Raw genomic sequence first — 19652 nt, forward strand, 5'->3', positions numbered from 1 at the left:
CATTGCTACGAGCCGCCGAAAGTGTGTGCTGCTCCCGCACGTCAGAACAAAGCCTATACGAAACTTCTGTAACAAATTTAGTGAAGTGGAGGCATCCTTGTGTTTTTCCGTGGTGCGCTGAAGAAGACGACGAAGACACGCGCTGTGACTGCGGGAGCGTCTCTGTTGCTGGTCGACACTCACACTCACAGGCCCAACACAACTTTCAAGCTTACACACCGCACTCCAATTTCAGCTTGTCTCGTGAACAGAATGTGCTGCGAGAAAGACACGGGCCGAAAAATCTTATCTCACTTTTCAGAGGGCGAGAGCAGCAGCGAGAGCTTCAGGAGCGCGGTCACTATGGCAACGTTGACGTTTGGCACAACAGTCCCAGTGCTCCTTGGCGAACAAAACCACCATGCGACTTCCGCCACACCCTCTTCAACTGACCCGGGCTAGCCGGGGCCTACCCTACACTTTCCTTCCTCTATAGCTATTGCTAATGGTTCCCTCGGGCTCCGAATCGCATTGTTAACTGGCGCACGCAGCCCACGTATACAAATGCGCGCCAATCGCACTCGCCGTAGGCAGCTGATGTCTCTTTCAGAGGACGATTCTGGCCCGCTAACTCCGCGGGCCATCGACGCCACTTGGGCGGCCAATCAAAAGCGCGAAATGCACGCTTCGTATATGTGAGAACCTTGGCACGGGTACACGGACCATGCACTTCCATCTGCTCTCCATTTCATCGTGCAAATCGTCGACACACAGAACCGCCGTGACGGCTCAGTGACTATATGACCTTGCTTCGCTAGCTGGGCACGAGGTCGCAGGTCCGATACCACCTCATGTATGCAGTCATTTGGGCGCAGGTTAAAAAAAACAAACAAAAAAAAAAACAGGAGGTCTCGGCACGCTAAGCGCACACTGTAATTTTGATGCGCTCACTCCGGTGGCAGCAAAGACGCCCTGCGACGGCGCTTGCCCGCACGCATTCAGGCGCGCCTAAACACGAAGGGAATAAAAGCTAAACGGAAATCTCGCCCTATTAGTCATTGATCAATGGGGGTGCATCTTTACCTCTTGCAGAGCGCGCGGAGCGTCCGAGACATCAACGATCGGAGAAAGCGCTTACAGAGAAAGCCAAGCGCTGGACACGCGAGACCACACATGATGCTTCTTAAATTTATTAAGAGAGACTCGACGCTGTCGGCGTACACAACTCCAAAAGAAGTGCACCGCGATGCCCGAAACGCTACACACGTACCGCACACACATGAGCCTGTGGACGGGGTAGTTACGGCAACAGAAAAAAGAAAGATATGGGTGGAAGAGTGGGAGGGGGGTGGAGGGAGGAGGTAGCCGCAAACGTTCGCGAGGAGACGCTTCGCCGGTGAGAATCCCCGCTGTGCCGGGTGGCGCCGGAATGTGCGGCGGCAGATCGACATACGGCGACGGGGTCAGGAAGGCGGAAGGCAGCAGCATATAGCTCGCAGACGACACACACGCATCATCGGTAGAAATAAAAAAAAAGAAAGGAAGCAAACGAAAAAATCTGGAGCGCTGCAAAGCCGGCCAGCCGGAACGCCCACCACCACCACCGCCGCGCACAGTGGGAGGAGGAGGAGGAGGGAATGAGTCGGATGACTCTTTGCCGTCGCTCAACGACAGCGCCATTTCCGTCTCTGCAGCCCGCAGTGGTGCACGTCAGTGTATAGCGCAGCAGCAGCAGCAGCAGCGGTTGCCTTTCGTGTCTCTCTCGTATGCGTATGCCTATATACGTGCACCAGCCGCCACCACCAACCGGAGGCGAGAAGCAGCTGTAGCGGCCGGAGGTCGCTCTACATTGGCGCTGCGCGTTCCCGTGGCCGGAAGAAGACGCCACCACGCCGAGCGGCTCGCCCAAGCGATGAACGAGCCGCCTCGTTTACGGACATCGCGCGCCAGAGCCAGTCTTCGAGGGCGGCACCTAACCCCGAGCAACGCCGAACACAACGTTTATTTTTTTGACACGAGCCGAGTTTGACATCTCAAAATGCTGATTTGAGCGGGGGCAAAAGTAACCTACATAAAGCCCTTAGTAGTCTCCAGACACGCCAAAGCGAAGTTTCAGTTGTGTAGAGATCAGCAAAGCGATCACTAATTAGTTTAGTTACTATAGCAATTAACACCTTAGTCAAACAACATTTCGTCCTTTCTTCTTTCTCTTGTTTTTTGTGCATATGCACTCTCCATAGCCGGAAATGAAGGTGAACAATTTGTTTTAATTTTCTTTCGTGTGGAATGGCGTTCACGCTTTGTGGGGTGTAATAGATCGAGAGCTCTGTAGCGTGGCGCAAACAAGATATACAGCCCATTGTGCACCTACAAAGGCGCCGGGGTATTAATTGGTAAAAGGCTACACTGCGTGGTGGCCGCGATAAAGCATAAACTTGCTTTGAAAGATACGCATGCATTATGTTACATATATACACCAACCGACCTGGAGAAAACAGAAAAGCAACACTTCCGGTGGCGACGATTTTCGACGTCACGATTTTGTTACAGCAGCAGCAAAGCGCACGCGATTCTCATTGCAGTACCTGGTGGCTTAGTAAACGGTCGCCAGACGGCATAATCATCGCGAAAGTTCTTTTGTACCTTTTCTTTTCAAGAACAAAAAGATGCAATTGTGAAAAACAAAATAAAAGAAATGACCTTAAGACTCTGCCGATGTTTGCAAAGGACCTCCAAACACTGCACGCTGAAACTACATACGCGACGAGTATAGGCTCCCGTACATCGAATCACGCGACACTACAGTTCGAGATCCAAATTACCGAAAGAAAACGAAAACGTTATGCACTTCCGCCAGCGTTATACAATGCACTTTCAATCAGATGAGCCCCCTCGCAAGCCTGTTCCCGGTATTAACGTTTTCATCCTTTCTGTTCGTCCAACGTTTTAGTTCACCTGCTTTCCGCCTTCTTAGAACGCAAGTCCAAACGCGCAAATACCGAAAAGTCAAAAGTACTAGAAGAAAAAGAGGGGAAAAAAGTTTAATCTATAGGATGTCGCCAGAAAGAGGCTTATCTTTAAAGAAACAGGGGGGGGGGGCGAGATCGACTTTTCCCCGGTCATTTACTTCGTGGACGGGAGCAATTCGGCGGTCGCCCCGCTCGATCCGCGGCGGGGCATTTCTCTTCCCGCTTTGACGTTTCGGGACGCGGGGTGGGGATGGGGGGCTCGTACCTGGAGTAGGCGGTGCTGCTCGCCGATCGAGGAGGCCGGCGGATTGGGACCGCGACCGCCGACCCGCACCGTGGGCTCGAACCAGGCGGCGGGGAACGCGGCGAGCAGCATCGCGCTGCAGACCGAGCGGCACGGCTCGGCCGCGCGGGCCCGGCACTATGCGGCGGGACGGGGCGTGGAACACAGAGAACCTACCTGCAAAGCACACAAAGAAAAGAGACAACATTCTGAGACAACATTCTGAGACAACATTCATTGATTCATTGACTAAGCTTAGAATGCAGTCACTTGCAGGACACGTACACGTATCTCCATTTTTTTTATGAAATTGAGACGATGTTGATTGATTCATTCATTCATTCGATTGATTGATTGATTGATTGATTGATTGATTGATTGATTGATTGATTGATTGATTGATTGATTGATTGATTGATTGATTGATTGATTGATTGATTGATATGCACTTGCAGGAGACATATGCAACCGTATGGCAAGTTTTTATGAAATTAAGCCACCGCGGCGTGTCGTGCAACACAATCAGTGGCTATGACGTTCTGATGCTCCGCACGAGGTGGAAGGTTCGATGTCCAGTCACGGCGGTCGCATTCCAATGGGCCAAAAAAAAATCGCTTATGTACCGTGCTTTTGGGGCAGGTCCAAGGATCATGCACCACGTGGTGGAAATAAAAGAAAACAAACAGTGTGGTTTAACGTCCTGAAACTGCACAGTGAGCAATACGAGGGACGCCGTACGGTGGAATTTTTGACCATGTGGAATTCTTTAACGCGCAACTAAAAAAAAAAAAAACATTAAGTAGACAAGCATTTTTTTTTTTCGCCCCCATCGAGATGCGGCCTCCGTGGTCGGGAATCGAACCCCGCGACCCCGCGCTCAGCAGCATAACGCCACTGAGCCACAGTGGCGGGTGTCGTACGTTGCCAACGTTCTTCATTTAGCCTTTTTGCCAACACCCGAGGCCCATCTTCACAACACGTTCGTGAGAAAACTTTCCTGAGAGACACGCATACGCGAGTGCAAGGTAGGCGAAGAAACGCCACTATCTTAGATCAAATTTTCATTTTAATGTCCGCTCTGAAAGATACATGTATGATGTAAGTGTATGCTTGTCACTGAAGTACTAAAGCGCCAAACAGACGACACAAGAAGAGACACGGACGAGCGCTCTGTGTCGTCTGTTTGACGCTTTAGTACTTCAGTAACATGCACCAACTAGCCCAACGAAACGTTCTGCTGGAATATGCTTGTCAGTTTGTCAAAACTATACGTGTAGTAAGTTATGTATGGGTGTACTCATGGAGGTGTGCACTCGTCTGCGAAACAACTTATTTTTCTGTGAAACTGTGAACTTCGTGTGTTCTCGGAAAATACGAAGCACGTGTGTTTACGCGTTCAATCGAGTGTACACGTCAACCTTCCCTCGGCCCTTGGACCCACGTGTAGAACTTTGTACTCTTGTGCCGCATTTTGCCACAAATTCATGACCATATTTTTCTTCCCCATTCGACGAAGAGTTGCGTCGGTGCCACCTGAAGGCGCAAACCTCTCCTACTACATCACGTCGATAACAAAGACAAAAAAAGTGCTCACAGACAGTGAAAGCGCCATAGCCAGTGAGCTGCTTTGTAACTCTAAACCAGGTCATTTAATATTTTGTTCTTTTGCACCAATACCCAGCGGAGAACCACACCCAGCAGCAGCAGTAGTTGAGGCTGCTGATTTGCGAAACTGATTAAGTGAAGACGAACCAGCGTCGCCATTATTCTTTCGCCGATTTATATGTGCGCCACATGACGCAGGCCTCTCCCATAGATTCACCCTTGTCCTATACGTCCTCCAAGGCCCATCCAGTGCCCTCGCTCATATCTGGTCAACTGAAATGTATCCTATGCCGAAATCGACTGCGTTACCCTCGTAGTACCGGTGTGACACGTTTGTCCCTTTAATAAACAACCAAGAGAGAGAAGAAAAGAAGAAGAAACTGTAACAAGACTGCGTGCCCGTCGTCAGTTTAATATTTCGGTCAAGAACGACGTTAACCGCTTTCGCGCGTTATCTCGTCGAATCACGGCTAAAAAAAAATAAAGTTACAGACACCATCGCCACTATATACTACCGCGCTGTGCACAGACACAAGAGAGCGGAGAAGCGTCGTCTCTCGACACGGAAGCAGCCATTGTCTTACTGCAGCTCTCTCTCTTCGGCGCGATAACGAGATAACAAAGAAAAGACGCAGTAGGCTGCAAGCAAAACGAGCAGCAAAACGTTCCGTTGGCCTCGTCAGACTGCGAAAACAGTGTACAGTCAACGGAAACCGCTTTACGACGATATCGAGCGAGCGAGCTCGGCGCCGGAGAAGCTGCAACACGTTACAGCTGGCGCTCGCGCTTTCTGCGCCGTCTATTCACCACGGCCCACGGGTAAGAGCGACCGAAGATCGCGAGAGCTCTCGCGAGAATCGGGAAGCCCATCTGAAACGAAAGCATGCAGGCACACATTACGCTCTTATCATCGCCGCCGCCACCGCCACCGGCTGCGAATGCTAATGCAACTCTCGGTCGCCGCTTAGACACATCTCTCGAATCCGGCAGCGGGACTCGACACTGTCAAACGAAATAAAGGACGCGACGGGGAGGGGAGAGCGGAGGGGAGGGAGGAACAAAAGGAACGACGGGGGGAAAGGGGGCGCCGATATGCCGCGCCGCCAACGCGCTTAACGTCCGGTGGGCGTCGGCCAAGTAAAAGCGAAGCAGGGGCACGGGGAGAGAAATCGGCTTCGTGCATCGCACAGCTCAAGCAGTCGGCCGTTCCGAGGTCAGAAAGGCAACGATAAAAGAAGCGTCGGCAGAAGAGGCCGAGGCCCGGGACCGATCGACTAAACTACGCAACGCGGTTAACGGGGGGCGAAGATTAGGAAAATGGAGGTTTCGCGAGGGATAGAGGAATAAGTGCCGCAGTAGAGAGAGAGACAGAGAGCGCACACAGACGGTGCGCGGTGACTTCTTAATAAGAGGGCGATCGGGCCCATGTGATACCGTAACGGCGCGAGGAGGTCCACAGGGGGCGCGATATCGCTCCGCCCCGCTACCGCCGGCAGTCGCGGTGTCGAGATCGCGCGGCTATATGCTGTACATATATACGCAGAGCACATAGAAAACCACACAGATCGGAGGCGACGATATACGAGCAAGTGTATCGTGCGTTTAACCGATACGTTGTTTCTTCGCTGCCGACCGCGATGGGGGGTGGGGGGCGTCCGCGCCCCCGGGAAGCACGTGAACTTTTGACGCGCGGACGTGGGCCCAGATTCGTTGTGACGTTTAATCTATACCGCTCAAAAAAAAAAAGAAGAAAGAAAGAAAGAAAGGAAAGTAAAACGCCACGTCTACAATATCCAAACAAGAGGGTCGCAGGAAGATGGAAACGACATCGACAGTGCATGATCGAACAAGAGATGTCTCAGGCTATAGAGCCAACATTTTGACAAGGCCGCTGACATTGTCTTCATTCAATTACTTAAATTCTGGGGTTTTACGAGGCAAGAAAGTACGATATGACTATGATGCACGTGGTTGTAGGGGACTACCGATTAATTTCGACCACCCGAGGTTTTATAAACGCGGATCTAAATCTAAATACACGAGCGTTTCTTGCATTTTATTCGCCCCCATCGAAATGCAGCGGCGAGAGCGAACCACCGCGAGTTTGAGCTTAGCAACGCAACACCATAGCCACGGTGGGTGGACATTGTCTTCAAGCAACAACGGACAAGTCCTGGCCTGTTGGCTTGACAATGACAATGTACACTTGTCGAAACGTTGGCTCCAACCTGAAAGATCCCTCGGTCAACCACTGCTGATAACGTATCTGACACATAATACTAAACATTATACGATTACTAGACTAGATCTTCAACCCCCAGGTGTTCTTCAAGAAATAGTTGAGATGTCTCCAGTGCCACGCGAAGACTGCCTGTCGCGGGTTCGAATCCCGGCCACTGCGGCCGCAATTCGATGGGGGCGAAATGCGAAAACACCCGTGTGCTTAGATTTAGGTGCACGTTAAAGAACCCCAGGTGGTCAAAATTTCCGGAGTCCTCCACTACGGCGTGCCTCACAATCAGAAAGTGGTTTTGGCACGTAAAACCCCAGAATTTAATTTCTTTAAAGACTGCCTGACAGTCACATACGACAGCACCCCTGCAATCCGGGGCGGTATAACGTAGCGATTCACTCCGCTCCATTCTGCGCCGCTCTTATCAACCACTGTCCACGGCCGCCTGATCCCTTTGATAAAGCGAGAGGAGCGCCGCTCTGAAACCTGACGAAACGCGACAATGAATGACATTGGCATAGAATAGCTGTATTATCGCAGGCCTGAAGAAGCATGCCGCAGCATCAGCTTCGAAGCGCATCCACCCGCAGCGCCATACATTTTCAAGAAAGGCGTGCAAGAGATGGGCGCCGAGCCGCGATACCGAGCTCTCCGCGATGTTGCCTTTACCGAATTCATATGGCAGAAAGCTGGGCTAGTTGGATTTCTGATAACCGATGTATTTCCAGCGCTTCGGGAAGGAAAAACAAAAGAGAAAAATGCAGGGCTCCCTGTTGTTTTCTATGCTATACTCTCTGAATTTTTTCAGTTTCTTCCGAAGCGCTGGAAACGCATCCCTTACAGAATTCGCTTTTAATCCTGCCGACGAAGGGACGGACGGACGGACGTGCAGGATGGGCGCATTTTTCGACTCCTAACCTCCATTCGCAGCAAAATAAAAATAGTCAAGCACTTCGACTGAACGCTTCGGGGCAGCCTCAAACTGCGAATTTCTCCCGCTGGTCACCCTTTACGGACAGGGGACCGCGGACTCGTGAAGTTATCGATGCAAATACGCCGTTCGCCGATGCACGCGCGGGCATCGAGCGAGGAATGACAACCCCCCCGCCCAAGGCAGGCGAATACGACGAATCCTGTATACACGTCCCGAAGCCACGCACCGAATGCGTCGCCGCGGAGGGAAAGAAAAATTGCGCAAAGGAAAAGGTGCACGGTGCTTTAAAAAAAAAATGCAATGACAGATTGGAGCGCGCGCAGCTCCATCCGTCGCCAATGGAAGCAAAGCAAGCAGGCCCATGGATGCCCGCGCGCGATATGTGTATACCAATAACTCAGTGGCGCGAAAATGGAGCACCTCGGACTGCGCACAGCACGATGAGAGCCCAAGTAATGCAAAAGGCGAGAGGCTGCGTCTATTTATTTATTCGGGGATGCCGCCCCTGCCCTGACGGCAAAATATTTCAACCGCGATTCTCTCTCTCTCTCTTTCTGTTTTCTTTGTAAGTTTCTTGAAAACGCATCAATTGACCGCGTATACGCAAGGGATCCACGAAACTTGGCGGCACGCTCGATATTCGCTTCGTCTCCCAAGGATCACCATATTCACACCTCGGTCAAGCACACACCTTCTGGATGGGGGTGGGGTGCATGTGTACAGTTAGGCGCTCTATATATTTCGTCCACGGAGGACAACATCTCGCGACTTCGCAAACAAACGACGACAAAGTTTGCCGCGAGGCCCCCATATTGCGGTATTAAAGAAAACCAAAATGAATGCTTGCAACTCTGCATCGCGCAACAACCGCAGCAATGTCTCGGCAAGATTTTTTTGTCCGTCCACCAACGGATGTAGCTATCAGGCATACATCTTGCCTCAATCCCGCCTTTCTTAAATCTTTAGAGGTCAAACCACACGTACGCTTGCCGGCGCACGAAATCTCACACCCACGCGCCTTGCGTTCGCCGCGCCTCGTGAAGAATGGCGGTTTGAACCTACGTACTATACAAGACGCGCGCCAGCGCGGCCCCGCTTGATTAATTATTTTCGCCTCGGCAGACGCATAGTTTCGTTTTCTTTTTCCAGATGCAGCCAATAGTAGACCAATATTTGCCCAGAGAAGACATCTGTGCACGCGCCGCGCTTCGACGCGTGCCATCTTTCCCGCATCATCTGCGCAGCTTTCGCGCATCGGCAAGCACACGTGTAGTTTGGCCTTAAGAGGAAGCTTTAGCTCGGGCCCAGCGCCGACGCGGCCTATTCAAATACAAGTAAAACGCAAAAAGGTTTTTCTCAAACAACCCCTGGACCGATTTTAATGAAATGTGTTGCATTTGAGGGAGAAAGTTAAATTATAGTGACTGTTGGAAGCGGAATTTAGATTTAGGACCTCAATTTTGTTAAAAACAGTTTCAAAAATTCGAAGGTTTGAAAAAATAGAAGCACAAAGTTTACGAATGAATAGCTCCGCATCAAGAACATATATCGCGGTTCTGTAAACGGCATTCGTTAGATCATTCAAAGCGGACAAATTCAGTATGTTAGTTTATATCTTACGTGAATTTGTTACGTTGTGTGCAATGGTTTTGCAAAGGCTGTATTTCCATATTACTAAATTTTTTAGGATTTATGTGTAACATATTCATTTTGTCTGCTTTAAATGTATTATGAGATGCAATTCACATAGTTGTGATATCATTTTTCATTGCTGAGTTAGAGTTGTCGCTGATTACAGAGTTGTAAACTTGATAGTCTCGTTTTCTGAAAATTTTCCATTTTTCCCAATTCTTTATCAAAAATTGACGACCTAATTCAAAAATTCGAAACCAACAGTCACTGGATATCAAGCTTTTTTTTTTTAAATGCAACAAACCTCGTCAAATTTGGTTCAGTGGTTGCCGAGAAAAACGAATTCTCCTTTTACATGTATTTAGATAGGAGCACCCGAGCTAAAGCTTCCTCTTACGAGGGAGCTTAGTTTTGCATATTAGTTCTGCGTGCTCTCAGGTTTGACACTGCTTCACCAGATGTCGGTACCAGTGTCATTGCTGCCGTACACTTGGTGCGGCAACCCGGTAAACCGCAAACGTTAAGAAATTTGCGGAAACGCGGCAGACATGACATATACGAACACAGAAGCAAAGCCATATGAAGTAATTGATATTTTTCTCGATTAGACCCCCGCATGGGCATAAGCTTAATTTCACGTCCATTACCGATTTGTTCATCTTGCGTTATGGGACAACGAGCCACACATTCCGCAAAGCGAAAACAAGTACACTTATTCGCGATATTATCGTTGGCAATTTTTTCCAGCGCATTTTCTATTAAGCACCCGGCAGCTAGCACTCCAACACGGAACCAACACAGCACTCGCACAAGGATAACTGCAACACAGGCAGACCTCGACAGGAACAGTAAGCGGTAGTTTCAGAAACGGCGATACGCGCACAGTCGCAGGTGAAGTATATCTGTACAACGTGCTACGACGAAAGCGAACGTTGGAAAACGCACTACTTCTATCAGCGCGCAGACAGCGGCCGTATAGGGGCCATGACGGCACACATGCATGCCGCCTCGAAAGTCGCGACTCGGCAGTAACTAGCCTGGCTGATGGGGCAGAGATTAAAGCTACTTGCACGCGTGGCCTCTTTGTGTACGAATACACGTGCTCGTTCGACGCCTGCGCGCACGGACGATTTGTGCTGCTGCCGCGTTGTTGCCGCCGTATCGGTTCGCACTGAATACACACAATTCGCCGTTTCAGGAGGTTCCCGGCCGCGTCCAACAGTGCGGATACCCAAGTGATACCTAGTGGCGATAACGCAGCGTCGAGCGAGTGCAACTGGATCGAACGAGTCGAGAACGAGGAAAACCACACGGCCCAACTGGAGCCTGCCGTATTCGTGGAGTTTCCCACAGGAAAAGAAACGTTTGCAGCGGATCATCCTGATGATTGACGACGTTAACGTGATCAGCGATATTTGTTACGATCAGTGTGCAATTGGTAATGGGGTATGTTTTACAAGTATTGATGGCTATTGCGATCTTTTTTCGTCCGCTTAATTCGGCGGCGCGGTGTTGGCGGTTGGTCATCCGCGCATTGTGTGACGCGGGCCTCCGCCGCATATCGGTTGCGGCGGTCTGCAAACTCCTCAGCCTCAGCTGCAAGCAGCTTCTGTGGGCGAATCACGGAGACGGTATGCACCGAACGAGGCACATGGAGCGGCGTCATGCATGGGGCGTTTGCTGCAGCCGGGCTCCACTCTCGCGCTTCCCGCAGGAGACGCTGCGCCATCTAGCCGCGCTCGACGCGGATGGGGAGTCATCGCGTCCATGTATAACAACGAAGCTTCCTTTGCCTCTTTCTTCGGCACTCCCGGTGCTGCCACTGCCAGTCCCTGCTGTCTTGCCCAGCAGTCGTTGCCGAATGCGTGGGCCATACTGAAAGCAATGTCGCGCCGTCGTCACCGTACCATTGTTATCCCTAGCTGATAACTGCATGGCTGCAGTCTTGCACAATTGGCCCGTACCGGACATATGCAAACACCGGATATAGCGCGAATCGAGGCGGCAGGTGATACACGTAAGCGCGGACTTGAGCTTATAACACCAACATACCGTCGTTGTTGTGCCATTACCATCGTCACTTCATCGTCTTTGGGCCATTGTGATCATTCTTTCGTTGCCATTTCATCGTCAAACTTCCGCCACCCGCCGTGGTTGCTCAGTGGCTATGGTGTTAGGCTGCTGGGCACGAGGTCGCGGGATCGAATCCCGGCCACGGCGGCCGCATTTCGATAGGGGCGAAATGCGAAAACACCCGTGTACTTAGAATTAGGTGCACGTTAAAGAACCCCAGGTGGTCGAAATTTCCGGAGTCCCCCACTACGGCCTGCCTCATAATCAGAAAGTGGTTTTGGCACGTGAAACCCCATAATTTACCTTTAATTTTAAACTTCCGCCGTCTTCACTCTGTCGCTGTCACTGCGTTGTCATATCATCATCGCAGGCGCGCGCACCATCTTAAATTTAAAAAAAAATTAAATTATGGGGTTTTACGTGCCAAAACCACTTTCTGATTATGAGGCACGCCGTAGTGGAGGGCTCCGGAAATTTCGACCACCTGGGGTTCTTTAACGTGCACCTAAATCTAGGCACACGGGTGTTTTCGCATTTCGCCCCCATCGAAATGCGGCCACCGTGGCCGGGATTCGATCCCGCGACCTCGTGCTCAGCAGCCGAACACCATCGCCACTGAGCAACCACGGCGGGTACGCACCATCTTCCAGCCGGTGTCATCACACCGCGGTCGTTCCAGCATCGTCATTTTGTCGTAGTGATTCCACTATCGTCATCCCATTGCCTTCGTCGTCATTTGCAGCATCGCCATATCATTATTGTCATGCTATCGTCATTTTCCCGCTCCGTCATTTCCGTTCTCGCACTCTCGTCGTTATGGCGGCGGCGTTGTAATATCGGCATCGATCATCCAAGCACTTAAATTGTGGTGCGAATGTACCACAGTTAAGCTGTACCCTACGCGTCTACAAAATTTGTCCGAACCGTTTCAGGGGCCCTTTAAAAGAAGTCGAATGATTATTTGATATACCGAATATTCGCACATCTCTATGGTATCCCTGTAGTACAGCATATATCCTGGTATTGAAGGACGCAGATCGTGCGCGGTGGCGACCACACATTATGCAGCTTCCGTTATTTGCAGGTCACGTGCGCAAAGAAACCGCAATTAATATATAATTATTTTTTCGTTCGTACGATTTTCTAATTTTTTTTTGCACCTCCTGCATTTAGAGAACCTCCACCGTGAGACGTACCCCTGCTATAAGCCTAATGCGAGCACGTTCTAAACGCGCGCTGATCGCGTGCGCTGCAGTAACCAGAGGAACGAAGATAACCATGCGGCAGTCACGAAAACGCGAGCGTGCGCCGGTAGCAAACCAGTGGCAATTTGAACCACGCAGGCGAACCTGAAGCGGCGGTAATCATCTCTATACGTGCAACACGAACGAAAGACGCGTGCACGCACACGCTTCGCTTGACTGCACTATGCTGACAAAGCGAGCCAGTCACGTGAGCAGAGGGCCACCGCGCTCGAAAACCATGGAGTGCAGTAGCGTATGCACGGAGCATCCAAATGATAACCATATGAGGAAGCCGTGCCAATTTTAGGTACGAACAATTAAGGCCGGGATAGTAAAGTGAGATCTCACGGGAATGACTTACTCGTTTGAGCACAATACTATGGGGTTTCACGTGCCCGAACCAAGGTATGATTATGAAGCACGCCGTGTACAGTGAGGGACTGCGGATTATAATTTTGACCACCTGAGGTTACTTTCCCGTGCGCGCAATGCACGGGACACGGGCGTTTATGTGTTTTGCCCCCCATCGAAACGCGTGCGCGCCGCGGTCGGGATTCGATCCCGCGCCCTCGGGCACAGCAGCGCAACGCCAAAGCCACTTTAGGTATACGCCACTACAGCGGGTACGAGCAGCGAGTTCAAAAGGCGCAGTAACGGGAGCATCGCGGTCACATAACCTTCTTGGTCCCGGTTATCAGGATTGGGGGCTGTCAGGATTGGGGGCTCAATCCCTTCGTCCGTGGTCCTTTGCCAAGATTGGAGTACGGCATGAATTCGAAGGTAGCTGGCCCATGCCGTCGTCCAACTTATTTACGCTGAGATCGTTGATGAAGTGAAGAACTGCTTCTCATCGAGAACGAGGAAAAAGGGGTTTATTTACAGAAAATTAACTCAGTCTAACATGACTGTTTGAGAAAAATAGTATTAGTCCAACAGGACTGCATGAGAGAAGTGAACCAGTCTAACATGACTGCTCAAGAGAAGTCCACCCAACAATCGCACAACCACAGTTTTTATACACTCGATCCGCCCGTCCACGACGCGGCGGATACACTCGATCCGCCCGTCCACGACGCGGCGGCTGTTCGTTTACACATCACCATCTCGCAGCTGCTCTGAAGACCAGTTTACAGACACAAAGGCACACACATTCCGAAGCCCAAGCGACGGCGTTGAAGGTGGTGCCGTTCCGGAAAATCGACGTTGTCGATCGCGCGTCGCTCATTGTTCCGAGCCACTCCAAACCGTGAGAAGCACAAAAATAAGTCTTCCCGCGGTAGCTTCTCCAGGCGTGTCAAATCAGCCCCGCGTTGAGGAACTCTGGAATCATTGTCCACACACCGAATTCGTCCCGTCACCATGTCGAAGGGGCTGGAGGAAGGCGGCGGGTTCCAGCGCAAAGGTCCCTTCCTTGAACGCCTCGCAGCTGCAGCACGGAGAGGTGGAGAGCGGGAGGTGCGCGTCTTGCACCCCTTGTCGTAATCGGGTGGCAAGGTGACCATCTTGTTGTGCAACCCGCCGTTCTTTACAGCGCCTCCATGGCCCCAAAAGTCTCGACTGTCTAGCGCTGACAACCGCTAGGCAGGAAGAGAACGGCTGCTGGTCAGGGGGGGATTGATGTCTTGGCTCGCAGCGACCACTTGTGCATTGATGTCACCGCCCCAAAACATCCAACAAGGACAGGCAACTGCAAAATGAACCCCACAACACGGCTCTGCGCCGAGATGACGTGCATTGGCTCTCACTTTAGACTCGCTAGGCTTCAAAAAAAAAACAACAACAACATAAGTGCAGAAACAAAAAAAATGCTGCATTTCACTATGCCAATTTCTGAAGCAAATTCCAGCTGACAAATTCAGCAATCATGGAGGGAATCCTGCTAAACGAGAGGGGATCTTCTTCGCTTAATAAAATTAACACTAGTAACCCTAAAATTTAGGCGGGACCCCCAAACGCAGAATTCAAATTAGCCTGCTCAAACCATCCGCATTGCTATGCAACTTTCCCTTCTTATATCTAACGGAGAAGTTGTACTCTTGGAGAGTGAGGCTCCATCGGAGCAAGCGGCCGTTTTTGTGTGACATTTGATTGAGCCACGTCAGAGGACAGTGGTCGGTCTCGAAGATGAACTTCGCTCCGTACAAATAACACGACAACTTCTGGGCGGCCCAAACCAAACAAGCGCATTCCTTCTCTGAAGCGCTGTAGGCTTCCTCTCTTACATTTAGTTTACGGCTGGCGTAGAGGATAGGATGCTCCTCGTTATCGTCGCCGACCTGACTAAGTACCACGCCCATACCTCTGTCGCTTGCGTCGCATTGAACTATGAATTCCTTTGTGTAGTCTGGCGCGCGAAGCACAGGGCGAGAAACCAATAGCGTTTTCAAACTTTGGAAAGCGTTCTCTTTGTCCTTATCCCAGAGTACGTTACTCGGTGCTCCCTTTCGGAGGGCGTCTGTTAATGGACTTGCCAATTGCGAGTAATTCGGAATGTACCGTTGATAGTACCCCACAAGTCCCAAAAATGAACGAACGTCCGTTTTCGTGCGCGGCTGAGAAAAATCTCTAATCGTAGCTATTTTCAGCTCAGCCGGCCGTCTCATGCCCTGACCAACAACATGGCCCAGATAAGTAACCTGCGAACAACCAAACCTACACTTTTCCGCTTTCATCGTTAAGCCGGCTTCCCTCAACCGTGAGAACACCTGTTTGAGGTGCGATACGTGTTGTTCCCAGCTGTCCGAAAAAATGGCCACATCATCAAGATAAGGTAAGGCGAACTCCTGCAAGTCCTTTAGGACAATATCCATTAACTTAGAGAAGCTAAACGGCGCGTTCTTCAGCCCGAAGCTGAGTGCGAGAGGGCGAAAAGTGCCTACAGGCGAGATGAATGCGGCATAGCGGCTGGCACTTTCTGAAAGGGGAACTTGCCAGTACCCCCGCACGAGATCTATAGTTGAAATGTATTTAGCAGCGCTAACTCTTTCAATTCGTTCTTCAATGTTGGGTATCGGGTACAGCTGATCCCTAGTGATCGCATTTAACTTCCTGTAGTCAACACACGGACGAGGGTCCTTGTTAGGGGTTTCTACGAGTATTAGCGGTGACGTGTAGTCACTCTCAGCGGGCTCAATAACTCCCAACTCTAGCATGCGCTGTATCTCTGCCTCCATAATCTCTCTCTGTCTTGGAGACACCCTGTAAGGTTTTGATCTTACTGGTTCGGTAGAGGTCAGCTCAATTTCATGCGTTATCAGTTCGGTTCTACCCGGCCGATCGCTGAATCTGTCGAGATATTCCCCTAACACCCCTTTTAGCTCATCTAGCTGCTCGGGTCTTAGAGCATGAGAGCTTACCGAGTGTTCCACTACTTCTTCTAGGCCGATTTCAGAGTTGGAGGTTGCCCTATACTCCTTAAACTTGGTACCAATGCCATCCGGCTCTTTGACAGTATAGTTAACGACTCCGCTCCGCTCTACATACGGCTTCATCAAATTACAGTGATATATCCTCACTTCCTTCCTGCGACCGGGCATTCTCAAAGCATAGTTAGTTTCTGAAAGTTTGTGCAACACTTTAACGGGCCCGTCCCAGTGAACTTCAAGCTTGTTCTTTCTTGAAGGTTTGAGGATCATTACCTGGTCTCCGGCGTTAAACGTACGAAGCCTCGCATTCCTGTCGTAATAGAATTTGGCGTTCTTTTGAGCTAGTGCCATGTTCTTTCCGACTAGTTCTTGGGTTGCGCTTAGCCGTTCCAGTAAATTTAGCACGTATTCAACCACGGTTGGACTCTCCCCTCTTTCCTCCCACATCTCTCTTAACATTCTCAGTGGAGAACGGAGTGTCCTCCCATACACTAGTTCTGCTGGAGAGAACCCTGTCGCTTCATGTGGAACCCTTCGCAAAGCAAACAAAGTTGCCGGCAGACAGTTCTCCCAGTCCTCCTTGTGCTCGTAACAGAGCGCACGCAAAACTCGCTTAAGCACCGAATGCCACCTCTCTACACTGTTTGACTGAGGGTGATAGACAGAACTGTGTATTAACTTTACCCCGCACTTTTGCAAGAATGTGGAAGTCAGTGCGCTCGTGAATACTGACCCTTGATCTGCCTGAATTTCGGCTGGAAACCCAACTCGTGCAAACACTGTCAAAAGCGCGTCTACTACTTCAGTGGAGCTGAGCTCTTTCAAAGGGATTGCTTCTGGAAACTTGGTAGCCGGACACAGCATGGTAAACAAGTACCTGTAGCCTGATTTTGTTTTTGGAAGAGGCCCTACCGTGTCTATTACAAGCCGTCTGAAAGGCTCTGTTATTAAGGGCACTACCTTCAGTGGAGCTTTCCAAGTCTCTCCTGGTTTACCAGAACGCTGGCAGGCGTCGCATGATCTTACAAAGTTTTCTACATCTTTGAAACAGCCAGGCCAGTAGTATTCCATAAGCAATCTTTCCTTTGATTTGTTTATGCCTAGGTGGCCGGACCACCCATTTCCATGACAAAGACTCAAAAGGTCCTCCCTATACTTCGTAGGTATGACTAACTGATCTAAAATCTTACCCTTTCGATCCCTGTAATGCCGATACAACAATCCTCCTCTCTCATGTATCGTTACGTTGCGCCTAGCAATGCCTTCTTTAGCTGTGTCACGTAATTTAGCTAAGCTCTCATCATTCTTTTGCTCGGCTGCCAGTGACTCTCTATCCACGCGTAAGAGTTGATCAAAGTTCTTTGAGGCCGGTGATAATAATGACCCTGTCTCGCTTGTGAGCGCGTCTGCTTGCTCTTCCTGCAGGCTAGAACTCTGACACTCTAGTGCTACGCTCTCATTGAGCTGGTCAACTGGCAGGCACTCCTCAACTGTTCTTTTGTCCCTCGGGCCTAGCTCGGATTCGGGTATTGAAGCTATCCCCTTTTCTGCTTCAGCTGGAGGAGCTTGAGCATTTTCAGCCGAAAGCGCCGCGATCTTACGAGCTTGGCCTCTGGTCAATGCCTGTACTATGCCCTCTCCCAGTTTGAGCCCTCTGTCACGCAGTAACTGATTCGAACGATTCGAAAAGATGTAGGGATACTGCAGTGACAAAAATTTGGAAACTGCAGCCTCAGTCTCTAGCTCCCCGAATGGTCCACTGATTTTGACTTTGGCCATGGGCAGACACACGCTGTGTTCTTCTACAACCTGTTTTATCCATGCTACTTCTCCGGTGAAGTCCTCTACCATCACGTAAGACGGATGGACAATGTCCAGCGTGGCGGCACTGTCTCTTAGCACTCGGCATGGTTTTCCATTAACTTGCAGGTCGTGGAGATATGGACTTAAAAGTTCCATATTCTCATCTTTTTCCTCCACGTAGGAAAAAACTACGCTAGGCTTCTCGCAGTTTACAGCTATATGTCCCAGTTTGTGGCATTTGTAACAGCGAATTGGTCTAACAGATTCGAATTTTCTTTTCTGTTCTTTTTGTGCGGTTTCTCCGTTAAGTTTCTCCTCGCTCTTTTCTGTGGGCTTTTCCGCCAGGTCTACAGGCTCTGATCGTCTAGTTTGCGCACCCTTTTTGAACGGAAATGGTTTCCGCGGTCCATTTCGACCGTCCCAGTTTCCCTCCTCGGCGTTCAACTTTCTACGGGTTGCGTACTCTTCGGCTAATTCAGCCGCCCTTTCCACAGTGTTTACATTACCTCTGTCTTGCACCCACAGTTTCACAGCTTGGGGGATGGTTTTGTAAAACTGCTCTAGACACATGCATTCAATGATCATGTCTCTGCTGTCGTACGCTTCCGCGCTTTTAAGCCACTCGACTAGGTTGGCCTTTAAGCTATACGCAAACTCCGGATAGCCCTCGCTATCTTTCTTGCCTGTGCTCCTAAACCTTTGCCGAAAAGCTTCGGCTGAAAGGCGGTATTTCTTCAGGAGACTAGCCTTAACTTTTGCATAATCATATGCATCCTGCACACTCAATCTGGCGATTACTTCCGCCGCCTCACACGGCAACATAGACAGCAACCGCTGTGGCCATGTACTCGGGCCGAAGTTCATCTTCTCGCAAGTCCTTTCAAAATTGCTTAGGAACAAGCCTATGTCGGTCCCGACCTCAAATGGCTTTAATAGCCTGTCCATGCGGTACGATTCTGCCTCACTTGATCGACCCAGAGCGCCTTCACTTCCTTGAGGCAACTCCAAACGTTTGCTTTCAAGTTCAAGTTGCATTTTCCTTAACTGAAACTCGCGATCTTTATCGCGTTCCTCTCTCTCTTGCTTTTCTCTGTCCCGTTCTTCTCTTTCTTTTTCCCGTTTCTCTCTCTTTTTGAGAAGTTCCAATCCCATTTCAATATCTTGCTCACTGGCCTGATTGGAAATTAGCTCCAATAATTCCGATTTGAGCATTTCCTTGCGTACATTTAGGCCCAGTTCCTCACCAACAATCAACAACTCGTCTCTCAGCAATGTCCTTAACTCCATGACTGCTGCTTTACTGCCTTGATTCTGCTCTCTAAATCTAGCTAGGAAAACACAACCTAGCTAACACACAACAATCTAGCTTCCCTACTGTTCTAAACAGAACAACCACAAAATGAAGCCTAGAGAGTCAAAGCAAAAACCAAGCACTCACCGCAGATACAGCACCATGTCGCAAAGTCCATCCTACCGCTGTCAGCCAGTTGTCAGGATTGGGGGCTCAATCCCTTCGTCCGTGGTCCTTTGCC

At 50.2% G+C, this 19652-nt stretch overlaps 1 protein-coding gene across 3 annotated transcripts in view; it reads right to left on the reverse strand.

Annotated features, from left to right (window-relative positions):
• The window catches only part of RhoGEF3 (Rho guanine nucleotide exchange factor 3), a 424581-nt gene that overhangs the window by 333945 nt on the left and 70984 nt on the right, over positions 1-19652 (reverse strand). For 2 of the 3 annotated variants that reach the window (XM_065425737.1, XM_065425728.1), the window contains exon 2: positions 3214-3408. The exons of the other annotated variant lie outside the window; for it this stretch is intronic. In XM_065425737.1, the coding sequence (XP_065281809.1) occupies positions 3214-3324 (111 nt within the window). In that variant the 5' untranslated portion in view covers positions 3325-3408. The remainder of the gene's footprint in view (positions 1-3213; positions 3409-19652) is intronic. 3 annotated transcript variants of the gene reach the window in all.

The sequence above is a fragment of the Dermacentor albipictus genome, chromosome 1 (genome assembly GCF_038994185.2).
Source record: "Dermacentor albipictus isolate Rhodes 1998 colony chromosome 1, USDA_Dalb.pri_finalv2, whole genome shotgun sequence".
Classification (NCBI taxonomy): Eukaryota; Metazoa; Arthropoda; class Arachnida; order Ixodida; family Ixodidae; genus Dermacentor; species Dermacentor albipictus.